The 13,570-nt window shown below is 42.7% G+C and overlaps 1 protein-coding gene across 1 annotated transcript; it reads left to right on the top strand.

Annotated features, from left to right (window-relative positions):
* Positions 1 to 3,653: 3,653 nt before the first annotated feature.
* On the top strand, positions 3,654 to 4,034 carry LOC123396876 (60S ribosomal protein L27-like). The gene has a single exon (XM_045091663.1). It carries the CDS (start codon positions 3,654 to 3,656, stop codon positions 4,032 to 4,034), a length of 381 nt encoding a protein of 126 aa, XP_044947598.1.
* The last annotated feature ends 9,536 nt before the right edge of the window (positions 4,035 to 13,570 follow it).

Below are 13,570 nucleotides of genomic sequence, written 5' to 3'. Positions count from 1 at the left end.
GGCAGGAGGGCCTATAGTCCCAGTTGGTAATACCAACCGGGACTAGGAGGTGGTTTTTTTTTTAATGGGGTGTGTTGGGGGTTTTGGAGGGTTAATTTAGGGGTTTCATATTGTGTTAGCTAGCTAATAGAGAGAAGTGTCCTGTCTTTCTCCATGATGTAGAAGTAACGACTTTAGCAAGTTATCCTCGGTCTCTTAGGTATTATGGCGTACTGACCATTCATTTACGACATTTGGGCTAATGAACCCAACGTCGAAGATTCATCCACACATGAATCTAATCCAATTTCCTTCCCCCAATGATATAATAGCCATCCATGATCATAATAACAAATCATCATGATAATCATGATCAACATCATCATCATATTAATATAAAAACTCTTGCATCACTATAGCTAATAATCATCATAGTCATTACCACCAACACTATTTAATCATCATTTTCGTTAATGAGACATCATATAACAAAAGTTGGTCACTAGTCATAATCACAACTCCTCCTCCTCATCATCATCAACTATAACACATTGTAGCACATAATAACACATTGTACCTAGGATCTACTCCTCTCTCATAGGACCTACTCTACCCTCTCTTAGGTAGAATATCATAAAACAAGATAGGCCCTCACTCTCCATTATGGAGAATGGAGATCATCCTGTCTCCCATTCTTGGCCTATGCACCATGTTGATTCCAAGTAGCTCTCTATGATTCACCATACATTTTTTCCAATCTTTGATTTTCATTTCATCGGTTTTAGAAATCCGGTATGGACAGGAGTGATGCAGATTCCTAGGCTCACCTGGCCATGATGGTCGTATGCTCATAACATCAACGCGGCCTCTTGGACACATCAGATGAGGCACACAATCTTGCGGGATTTTCTGTTGAAAAACATAGTATTAACTTTGTAGCCAGCAATGTAATTTAGTTTTACAAGAATTTATGCAAAAGATGCACAGCTGTCGCAATACTAGAAAATCTTACCATGCAATCTTCATGCATGTTACCGTAGTTCACCACATGCACTACTGGCACGTATTGACCATAATGTGGGGGAGTTTGCTGATAGGTATTGTAATTCTCAAGATCATTGAAAAATGCTACAAGATGATGTTCCTCCTTACAAGTTAATTCTGCTTCGTTATTGTAGTAATAGGTTCTATCTACCATCTTCCGTACATTTTTTGAAGAACGAAAATAAGTTGTCAATGGAAATAAGTTGTAAACTATTTTTAAATAAACAATATAAAATACTTAATAAATATGGTTGAGAAACTCACATAATGGTAGAACTGGAGGGGTCTTCACATCGACCCAGATGTCGATATTACCTTCCATTTCATCTTCCGGACGAATATCAAAGGTGATAAGCATATTAGGCTCAAATGCATAAGCCTTGCATAGTGCTTGCCAATTTGTGCATTCAAAATAGGAGTAGGTGTCTGCATTGTACTACTTTACGGCAAAAGTATAACCATACTCGATCCTCAAGTGAACTCTCTTTACCTCCATAGTTTTTCAGTACTGAAACCAATCTTATCCAAGACATAAATTCTTGCATGGAAGGGGATATGCTAGTAGAATAGTAAAAAATAAAAATTATAAGTTGAAGCAAAATATGTCATGCTTAATTACGAAAAAAGACTTGTCGTTGTGACTTACTATATCCACTTCGAAGTCCTCATCCAGCATGATGCCGAAGCGCCTATCATCAACTAGGTGAGGCGTGTCGCACAGGCCACGCTCGTCTTGGCAGTATTCGCACATAGCAAATTTTCTTTCATCGTCAGACATTTCCTATGTTCATAGTTGAAACACTTAAAATCGATCAAAGGCAATTACCAGGAAATTTATATGACATATCACTATTAATTATAAAACAGATCACTATTACTCAATATGCAACGTGTTGACTTTAGGTCTGTCGAGTCTTTCCTTCCTAAACACACACATCACAGCCACACTAAGACATCTCTATATTCAGAATGCATCATCCTCTACATACGCACTAGGAGGTGTTCCGTGCAATAACATACACACATCAAATAAATGACATATAACTCATCATCATCTTACTCATTTAACAACTCATGAAAGTCATACAAAGAGCAACGACAAACCGAAACATAACTGATGTTATCACTAATACATCTCAAATAATAGCATACAATATCACTAATAAAAATCCAGTTGACGTCTCATGGTGTAGGCGGTGGAAACCCAAAGATAAGAAACCATCACCGGATCATAGCTCGGGTGATGTCCCTAGAGAACCTACCAGGTATTGGAGAACCTGGCATCCAACGCAGCCATGTAGCGACAAACGTGCTCGTCCTCCTCCTTGACACGGCGACGTACCACCTCCGTGGGGGCCTGATCCCTCGGCACCGATAATGGCCCACGTGACCGCCGCCAAAGAAGCTCCGGATCAACGATGAGACCCGGATTCCTCACCAAGGTGCGCCCCCCGAAGGTAGCACCTCCCAGTGCTAGCCCGGCGGAGCCCACTCCCGGACATGGCGCCTATCAAGAAGGCTCTCGCTGACCGCTCGACGACGAGGATGCGGGCCGGGCATCATCGACGTCGATACAAATTCCTCTGAGAAAATTTTCTTATTGTTTAATGTTTTACTTTCTAGTTATCATTTATACAATAATCATCTCATTTGAATTTAGCTAGCGCCCACTACCTATTTTTCTCAACATGCAACTTTGACACCAAATATACAATAATAAAACACAATATATATTTTGCAAATATTTCCGCAACAACATTCGTGGCTTGAGCAACTATTTTGCAAATATACAAGAATCATATCCTAGCAAGAACCCTAGGCATGGGATGTCTCACCACAGGTTTGGGTCGGTGTCGGGGTCGAGGTTGGGGTCGAGGTCGTCGACGGGCTCGGGGCGGGGGCGGCAACGACGACGGGCTCGGGGCAGCGACGGGCTCGGGGCGGGGCGGCGACAGCAACGGGCTCAGGGGCGGCGACGACGACGCGCTCGGGGCGGGGGCGGCGATGAAGACGGGCTCGGGGCGGCGACTATGACGGGACCAGGGCGGGGGCGGGTACAGCAACGGGGTCGGGGGCGGCGATGACGACGGGCTCGGGGGCGGCAACGACGACGGGCTCGGGGACAACGGCGACGAGGAGGAGGAATGGATCGGCGGAGGCGGCGCGGGGCAAATGGTAGAGGTTGGGGAAAATTTGATAACTCCCGCCTTACATGCAAAAACCTGTTGTCCCAGTTCGAGGTACAAAAACCGGGACTAAAGGTCGATTTTCAACAGCCTAACGGGCGGGAAGAAAAGACCTTTAGTCTCGGTTTGTGCCGCAAACCGACACTAAAGGGAGTCCTTGGTCCCGGTTTGTTCCACCAACCGACATGAAAGGATGTCTTTGGTCCCGGTTGGTGCCACAAACCAACACGAATGGCCTGTGCCTGCCACGACCGAGGTGCTTGGTGAGGAACCACCAAAAACAAGATCTATTCTTCACATGATTCGGCGAAACCCTAGCGCCGCCAACCCTATATATTCTCCTCCCCACCCACGCCGCCAGCTTTCCCCCACCCACAGCCTCTAACCCCTCCCCCAACCCGAAACCCACTGGCGGCGGCGCAGCGCGAGGAGAGGAGAGGGAAGATGGTGATGTTCCTGAAGCCGGCCAAGGCGATGATCCTGCTACCGGGTAGGTACGCCGGGAAGAAGGCAGTGATCGTGCGCGTGTTCGAGGAGGGCACTCGTGACCGCCCCTACGGGCACTGCCTGGTTACCGGCCTGGCCAAATACCCAAAGAAGGTGATCCGCAAGGACTCGGCCAAGAAGACGGCCAAGAAGTCCCACGTCAAGGTCTTCCTCAAGCTCGTCAACTTCACCCACCTCATGTCCACCCGCTACACCCTTGAAGTCGACCTCAAGGAGGTGGTCTCCGGCGCCCCCGACTCCCTCACCACCAAGGACAAGAAGCTCACCGCCGCCAAGTCCTCCAAGGCCCAGATCGAGGAGAGGTTCAAGACCGGCTAGAACAGCTGGTTCTTCACCAAGCTCCGCATGATTCGACATGATTCAAGAAATGCCAACAAGATCTATTTTTCACATGATTCGACATGATTCAAGAAATTCCAACAAGATCTATTCTTCACATGATTCGACATGATTCCACATGATTCAAGAAATTCCAACAAGATATATTCTTCACATGATTCAACATGATTCAAGAAATGCCTACAAGATCTATTTTTCACATGATTCTACATGATTCAAGAAATGCCAACAAGATCTATTCGTCACATGATTCGACATGATTCGACATGATTCCACATGATTCGACATGATTGAAGAAATTCCAACAAGATCTATTCTTCACATGATTCAACATGATTCCACATGATTCAACATGACTCAAGAAATTCCAACAAGATCTATTCTTCACATGATTCGACATGATTCAAGAAATGCCAACAAGATCTATTCTTCACATGATTCGACATGATTCAAGAAATTCTAATAAGATCTATTCCTCACATGATTCGACACATGAAACATAACATCTCATATAAATCCACACTAAAAACAGAGTCTTCATGGGCAGTACCAAAACAGGACATCTTAAGCACTTATTTGAATTCTATACTTTTTGTGTGTTCAAAATGAACCATTCAAGGCCACATCATCAATTTCCAACACTTTCTGACTTCATTTGGTATTTTTCATGCTTTTACTGATTTTTTGGAGCTAAATGCCCACAAATTGAAAATCACTACAAATGAACTCTTAATAGGTTGAAAGTTGGCATGGTATCATCATTTCACCCACATAGCATGTGCTAAAAAGTTGAGAGGGTTGCCGCAAAAACTAGATGTACTTTGTGTATAAATCGGACAATCTCTTTCGAAGTACGAGGGTTTCATAGGAAAACTCATCTGTTACAAAAGGCATTTCATTTTTTCGAACTTATTTGAACTCCAGACTTTTTGTGTGTTCAAAATGCACCAATCAAGGCCACATCATCAATTTTCAACACTTTCTGACTTCATTTGGTATTTTTCATGCTTTTACTGATTTTTTGGAGCTAAATGACCCAGAAATTGAAAAGCACTGCAAATGAACTCTTAATAGGTTGAAAGTTGGCATGGTATCATCATTTCACCTTCATAGAATGTGCTAAAAAGTTGAGAGGGTTGCCGCAAAAACTGGATGCACTTCGTGTACAAATCGGACAATCTCTTTCGAACTATGAGGATTTCATACAAAAATTCATCTGTTACAAAAGGCATTTCATTTTTTCGAACTTATTTGAACTCTAGACTTTTTGTGTGTTCAAAATGAACCATTCAAGGCCACATCATCAATTTTCAACACTTTCTGACTTCATTTGCTATTTTTCATGCTTTTACTGATTTTTTGGAGCTAATGACCTAGAAATTGGAAAGCACTACAAATGAACTCTTAATAGGTTGAAAGTTGGCATGGTATCATCATTTCACCCACATAGCATGTGCTAAAAAGTTGAGAGGGTTACCGCAAAAAACTGGATGCACTTTGTGTACAAATCGGACAATATCTTTCGAAGTATGAGGGTTTCATAGGAAAACTCATCTGTTACAAAAGGCATTTCATTTTTTCGAACCTATTTCATTTTTTTCCACATTGGTGCGTGTATTAAAACCATTACAACATATCATGAATTGAGAAGTGACCAAATTAATATAAATTCATCATTACATTATAGCCAATGTACAGTAGTGACCAAAATGAATACATAATGTTCTTACATAGTTCTCATTACTTAACAACATATAGCTCCCTAGAGCATCTAATTAGAACATAAATTGAATATATTAAATTTAAGTGCAACAAAAAATGCGATCATAACCACAACTAAGGTACAAATTGATCCAACAGCATAATGATACCAAGCCTCAATATGAATGGCATATTTTCTAATGTTTCTAATCTTCAAGCACATTGCATTCATCTTGATCTCGTGATCGTCGTGCACATCGGCAACATCCAACTCCAATATTATGTTCTCCTCTTCAACTCTTTGTAATTTTTCTTTCAAGTAACTATTTTATTTTTCAACCAAATTTAACTTCTCGACAAGAATTTGTATGTCGGTTCGAATTTCCGATTCACATACCTCCTAGATTAAAAAATCTATGTCACGTTGGTCGGCATAATTGTCATAAACACTAAATAAAACAAATAGTTATAAAAGATAATATATACCACATCGGAATCATACACAGAACAAGGTCCGACGGAGGCGGATACCAAAACCATCGCACTATATAATAACAAACAATAATAGAAGTAAGAAAATTACACAACTATCTATCTAAATCATACAAGTAAGAACTTTTTTATCTTAGAAAGAAGATAAGAAGAAGAGACTAACCAAAGTGGTGCCGACGCCGAGATGGGCGCGGGCGATCGACGACGGTGAGGACGGGGACAGGACACAGACGGACCGCCAAAGCTACACAAAACTAGAGGTAAATGGAGCTTGGACAAGGAGCTTCGAGAGGAGAAAGCTTAAGTGTGGCTTGGGCATTTCATCGAACACCTCATGTGCATAGGAGGTGAGCTAGAGCACCACAAAGCTCTCCCACGGCCGGCCAAAAAAAAACAGAGCAGTGCACTGCTCTGCTCGTGGTCGGGTGGTATATATAGGCCAAGCATTGGTCCCGGTTTGTGGACGGAACCGGGAGTGAAGGACAACATTTGGTCCCGGTTCCAGCCAAAAACTGGGACTAATTGTTGTGGGCCAGGAGCGAGGCACATTCGTCCCGGTTCATGTTTGGAACCGGGACCAAAGGGGCCAAATGAACCAGGACCAATGGCCCCACGAGGCCCGGTCGGCACCCTAGTCTCATGAACCGGGACCGATGCCCCCATGGGTCCCAGTTCGTAAGTGAACCGGGACTAATGGGATTTCATCAAGTGGACCAAAGCCCTCTTTTCTACTAGTGATAGATAGATCTTGGATGGCTTCCGAAGGTTGCTTATTTTCTACATCATTTGGCAATTGTTCGAATTGCGAACCATTAGATTCATCAAACTTCACATCTACCGTTTGTTCAACTTTTCGAGTGAAGCTGTTGTAGGCACGATAAGTGTGAGAGTTTGATCCGTTACCAAGTAGAAAACCTTCATGAGATTTAGGAGCAAATTTAACAGGACGATGCTTATCAAGAATGTAGCACTTAGAGCAGACTACTAGAAAATATCCAACTTGGGGTTTGTTACCTGTGAGTGGATCGTATGTCCTTTTACCTAGAAGCTTGTGTAAGTGGAGTCGGTTTATGGCGTGACAAGTTGTTTCCACGGCTTCTTCCAAAAGTGTCTTGGTGTCTTGTATACGTCAAGCATCATTCTAGCCATCTCTATGAGAGTTCAGTTCGTCCTATCAACAAATCCATTTTGTTGAGGTGTGTATGTTGCCGAGAACTCATGTGAGATACCTTCTTCGTCAAGAAAAGTATCCACGTTAGTGTTCTTGAACTCTGTTCCATTGTCTCTCTGAACTTTCTTGATCTTCACTTCAAGCTAATTTTGAGCTTTCCGAGCGAAGCTCTTGAATATCTTTTGTACCTGTGACTTATCATCAAGAAAGAATACTCACGTAAATCTATAAAAATCATAAACGATGCCTAAACCATAAGAATCTCCACCGAGGCTCTTGTAAGCATTGGGACCAAAAAGATCCATGTGAAGCGGCTCGAGTGGCCTTCCTGTAGTCACGATGTTCTTCACGAGATGATTTCCACCAACTTGCTTTCCTGCTTGACAAGCACTAACAATATTCCTCAAACGAGGCACATCCATCTTCCTCCAATGGTGTTTAAACCAAGGTTTTGGAGACATTGCTCTGATACCAATTGAGAGATCGATAGAAGAGGTGTCTAGGGGGGGTTATAGACTACTTGCATAAATTAAAATCCTAGCCTTTTCCCAATTCTAATGGTTGGCAGATTTTAGCGATTCTAACAAGTCTAGTGCACCCTACACATGCTAGTCAACAAATATGGCAGCGGAAAGTAAATACTTTGCACATGTAGTAAAGAGTAGAGTTTAGGAAGATCAAACGCGAAGAAGTTGACACGGCGATTTTTGGCATGGTTCCGATAGGTGAGGCTATCGTACGTCCATGTTAGTGGAGACTTCAACCCACCGAGCGTAATGGCTACGAGTGTCCATGGTGGGTTCCACCCACTAGGGGTCCACGAAGAAGCGACCTTGTCTATTCCACCACGGCTTCCGCCCATGAAGGACTAGTCTCACTGACGGTAGATCTTCACGAAGTAGGAGATCTCCTTGCCCTTACAAACATCTTGGTTCAACTCCACAACACGAAATAGGAGGCTCCCAAGACACACCTAACCAATCTAGGAGGGACCACCCTCCAAAAGGTAATAGAGGTGGTGGAACGATGAACTCCTTGCTCTTGTGCTTCAGAATCTAGTCTCCTTAAAACTCAATCACTCTCTCTCCGATTTGGCAAGGGTACGAGAGATTGATCTTGTGTAAAGCAACTTGGGGAGGCTAGAGATCTAGTTTCAAATGGTTGGAATGGAATATCTTGCTCTCAACACATGAGTAATGTTGGAAATATGCCCTAGAGGCAATAATAAAGTAGTTATTATTATATTTTATGTTTCAAGATAATCATTTATTATCCATGCTATAATTGTATTGAATGGAAACACAAATACATGTGTGGATATATAGACAAAAACAGTGTCCCTAGTGAGCCTCTAATTGACTAGCTCGTTGATCAAAGATGGTTCAGGTTTCTTATGCATAGACAAGTGTTGTCATTGATAAAGGGATCAAATCATTAGGAGAATGATGTGATGGACAAGACCCAAACTATGAACATAGCATGTGATCGTGTTATTTTATTGGTATTGTTTTCTGCATGTCAAGTATACGTTCCTATCACCATGAGACCATGTAACTCATTAACACCGGAGGAATGCCTTGTGTGTATCAAACGTCGCAACGTAACTCGGTGACTATAAAGGTGCACTACAGGTATCTCTCAAGGTGTCCGTCGAGTTAGCATGTATTGAGACTGGGATTTGTCGCTCCGTATGCCGAAGAGGTATCTCGAGGCCCACTCGGTAATACAACATCACAAACAAGCTTTGCAAGCAATGTGCCTAAAGAGTTAGTCGCAGGATTTTGTATTATGGAATGATTAAAGAGACTTGCCAATAACGAGTTTGAAATAGGTATGGAGATACCGGCGATCAAATCTCGGGAAAGTAACATACCGAATGACAACTTGAATGTTATACGGGATTAACTCAATCCTCGACACAGAGGTTCAGCCAATAAGATCTTCGTAGAATATGTAGGATCCAATATGGGCATCCAGGTCCCGCTATTGGATATTGACCGGAGAGTGCCTCGGTCATGTCTACATAGTTCTCGAACCCGCATGGTCTGTACACTTAAGGTTCGATGACATTTAGATATTATTCAGTTTTATGTGTTTGGTAACTGAAACTTGTTCGGAGTTCCGGATGAGATCTCGAACATAACGTGGAGCTCCGGAATGGTTCGGATGTAAATATTTATATATAGGAAAGTTGCATTTGGCTTCCGGAAAGATTTCGGGCATTACCGGTAAAGCACCGGGAGTGACGAGTAGGTTCCGGGGTTTTACCGGGAGGGGCCACCCACCGAGGAGAGGAAAAAATAGGCCTAAAGGTGGCACACCAGCCCTTAGTGTGCTGGTGAGGGCAGCCCAATAATGTATTTCGGTCAAAGGAAAAAATAAAAGGAAAAAAAGGAAGGAGGTGGACAAGTGGGAAGGGAGTCCTCCACCAAAACGAATTGGAGGAGCACTCCTCCCCTTGGCTTGGCCGAAGCCCTCCTACTTTGAGTAGGATCCAAGGCAATCCTCCCTCTTGTTCCTGCTATATATAGTGGAGGTTTTAGGGAAAACAACACTAAAAAGAGCCACATGTTTCCCTCTTCTCCATAGATCGTCTTCCTCGTCTAGATTAGTCCGGCATAGCTTGGCGAAGCCCCGCTCGATTAGTTCACCACCACCACCACCACACCGTCGTGCTGCCGGGGAACTCATCTATCTCTCCACCCCTCTTGTTGGATCAAGAAGGCCGAGATGGTCATCGATTTGTACGTGTGCTGAACACGGAGGTGTCGTCCGTTTGACGCTAGATCGGGACGGAGTTCGTGGGACCCTTGCGATTCAGATCGTGAAGACGTTCGACTACATCAACCTCATTTCTTAACGCTTCCCGCTTAGCGATCTACAAGGGTATGTGGATCTGATCTCCCCTCTCGTAGATGATCATCACCATGATAGGTCTTGCATGTACGTAGGAAATTTTTTGTTTCCCATGCAACGTTCCCTAATAGTGGCATCATGAGCTATATTCATGCATAGATGATATCTCGAGTAAAACATGATCCAGCGGTATTCCCCAAAAGTTTGTGGGCATTGATGTTTAATTTTTTGCGCTCCTTAGTCTTTTATTGATTCAGCGGTATTGTTGGATTGAAGCGGCCCGGACCAACATTACTCATACGCTTACGCGAGACCGGCTTCTTCGACTAACATGCAACTTGTTGCATAAGGATGGCTGGCGGGTGTCTGTTTCTTCAGCTTTAGTTGAATAGAATTCGACCGAGGCGGTCTTGGAGAAGGTTAAATAGAAATTTTCATATCACCGTTGTTGATTTACTTAAGTAAGATGCGATCATACTAGATACCCATAGCAGCCACGTAAAATCTGCAACAACAAATTAGAGCACGTCTATCTTGTTTTTGCAGGGTATGCATGTGATGTGATATGGCCAAAGACATGATATGATATATTGGATGTGTGAGATGATCATGTTGTAATAGTTAAATATCGACTTGCATGTCGATGCTACGGCAACCGGCAGGAGCCATAGGGTTGTCTTTAATTATTTTGCGATTGGTGATGCTTTGCTTTATTGCTAGTAGTAGCTTTAGTAGTAACAACATAGTTAGCGCGACAACCTCGATGGCAACAGGATGATGGAGATCATGAAGATGGAGATCATGGTGCGGCACCGGTGACGATGGAGATCATGTCGGTGCTTTGGTGATGGAGATCAAGAAGCACAACTTTATGGCCAGATCATGTCACTTATGATTTGCATCTGATGTTAATCCTTTTATGCACCTTATTTTGCTTAGGACAATGATAACATTACAAAGATATCCCTCACTAAAATTTCAAAATAAAATTGTGTTCTCCCTGACTGTGCACTTTTGTGATAGTTCATCATTTCGAGACACCACAGGATGATCAGGTGTGATAGACTCTACGATCACATACAACAGGTGCAAACCAGTTGCACACGCGGAACACTCAGGTTAAACTTGACGAGCCTAGCATGTACAGACAAGGCCTCGGAACACAAGACACCGAAAGGTCGAGCATGAATCATAAAGTTGATATGATCAAAATGGAGATATTCACCATTGAAACTAAACTTAACTCACGTGATGATCGGACTTGGGTAAGTGAATTTGGATCATGCGACACTCGAATGACTAGAGGGATGTCAATTTGAGTGGGAGTTTCTTAGTAATATGATTAGCTGAACTCTATTATCTTAAACATAGTCTAAGCAATCTTTGTAAAATTTTATGTTGTAGATCAATGGCTCACGTAGTAGCAACCCTCAATTTTAATGCGTTCCTAGAGAAAGCTAAGCTGAAAGATGATGGAAGCAACTTTGTTGGCTGGGCCCGTAATCTGAGGCTTATACTCACGGCTGCCCAAAAGAAATATGTTCTTGATGCAGCGCTAGGTGATGCACCACCCGAAACGGCGACCCAAGACGTTATGAACACTTAGGAGTCGTGTACGGATGACTACTCATTAGTTCAATGTGCATATTTGTATGTCTTAGAACCGGGACTTCAAAGGCGTTTTGAACGTCATGGATCATATGAGATGTTCCAGGAATTGAAGTTTATCTTTGAGAAGAATGCCCGGATCAATAGGTATGAAACCTCCGATAAGTTCTATGCTTGAAAAATGGAGGAGAACGGGTCTGTCAATGGACACATACTCAGAATTTCTGCATACTCTAACCGTCTAGCTGAGCTAGGGATTGCTCTTGCGCAAGAGGCTTTCACTGACAGACTTCTTAAGTCACTGCCGCCCAGCTATAAGAACACACGTGTTGAACTATAACATGCAAGGGATGAATAAGTCACTCGCTGAGTTGTTTGCGATGCTGAAAGTCGCTAAGTCAGAAATCCAGAAAGAGCATCGAGTGTTGATGGTAAATAAGACCACTAGTTTCAAGAAAAACGGCAAGGGCAAGAAGGGTAACTCCAAGAAGAGTGGCAAGAAAGTTGCCCCTCCGACGAAGAAACCAAAGGCTGGGCCGAAGCCAGAAACTGAGTGTTATTATTGCAAGGGGACTCGTCAGTGGAAATAAAAATTGCCCCAAGTATCTGGCCGATAAGAAGGCGGCCAACGCCAAACAAGGTATATTTGATATACATGTATTTGATATGTACCTCACCAACTCTCTTAGTAGTGACTGGGTATTTGACATCGGTTCTGTTGCTCACATTTGCAACTCAACACAGAAACTGCGGAATAAACGAAAGCTGACGAAGGATGAAATGACGATGCGCGTGGGAAATGGTTCAAGGTTGATGCGATAGTCGTCGGCACGATCTCACTTCAGTTACAATTGGGATTAGTAATGAACTTAAATAATTGTTACTTAGTGCCTACATTGAGCATACATTGAGCATGAACATTATATCTAAATCTTGTTTATTGCGAGACAGTTACTCATTTAAGTGAGAGAATAATTCTTGTTCTATTTATATGAGTAATATCTTTTATGGTCATGCACCCAATGTGAGGGGCTTGTTCATTTTGAATCTAGATAGTGATGACACTCATATCCATAACATTGAGACCAAAAGATGTAGAGTTAGTAATGATAGCGCCACTTTCTTGTGGCATTGCCGCTTAGGTCATATTGGTGTAAAATGCATGAAGAAACTCCATGCTGATGGACTTTTGGAGTCACTTGATTTTGAATTACTTGACACATGTGAACCATGCCTCGTGGGAAAGATGACTAAGACTCCGTTCTCCGGAATAATGGAGCATGCAAGTGACTTGTTGGAGATCATACATACTGATGTGTGCAGACTGATGAGCATAGAGGCACGCGGTGGATATCGTTTTTTTCTCACCTTCACTGATGATTTGAGTAGATATGGTTATATTTACTTGATGATGCACAGTCTGAAACGTTTGAAAAGTTCAAGCAATTTTAGAGTGAAGTTGAAAATCACATTATCAAGAAGATCAAATTCCTATGATCTGATCGAGGAGGTGAGTATCGGAGTTACGAGTTTGGTGCTCACTTAAGATAATGTGGAATTGTTTCATAGTTGACACCGCCTGGAACACCACAACATAATGGTGTGTCCGAACGTTGCAATCGCACTTTATTAGATATGGTGCATTCTATGATGTCTCTTACCAATTTTTCGTCATCGTTTTGGGGCT

This window comes from Hordeum vulgare, chromosome 5H (genome assembly GCF_904849725.1).
Source record: "Hordeum vulgare subsp. vulgare chromosome 5H, MorexV3_pseudomolecules_assembly, whole genome shotgun sequence".
Taxonomy (NCBI): domain Eukaryota; kingdom Viridiplantae; phylum Streptophyta; class Magnoliopsida; order Poales; family Poaceae; genus Hordeum; species Hordeum vulgare.
This window is presented reverse-complemented; position numbering and strand designations above follow the sequence as displayed.

Excerpts from the sequence above, each read along its gene's own strand:
- LOC123396876 (XM_045091663.1), top strand. The coding sequence starts at position 3,654 with ATGGTGATGTTCCTGAAGCCGGCCAAGGCGATGATCCTGCTACCGGGT.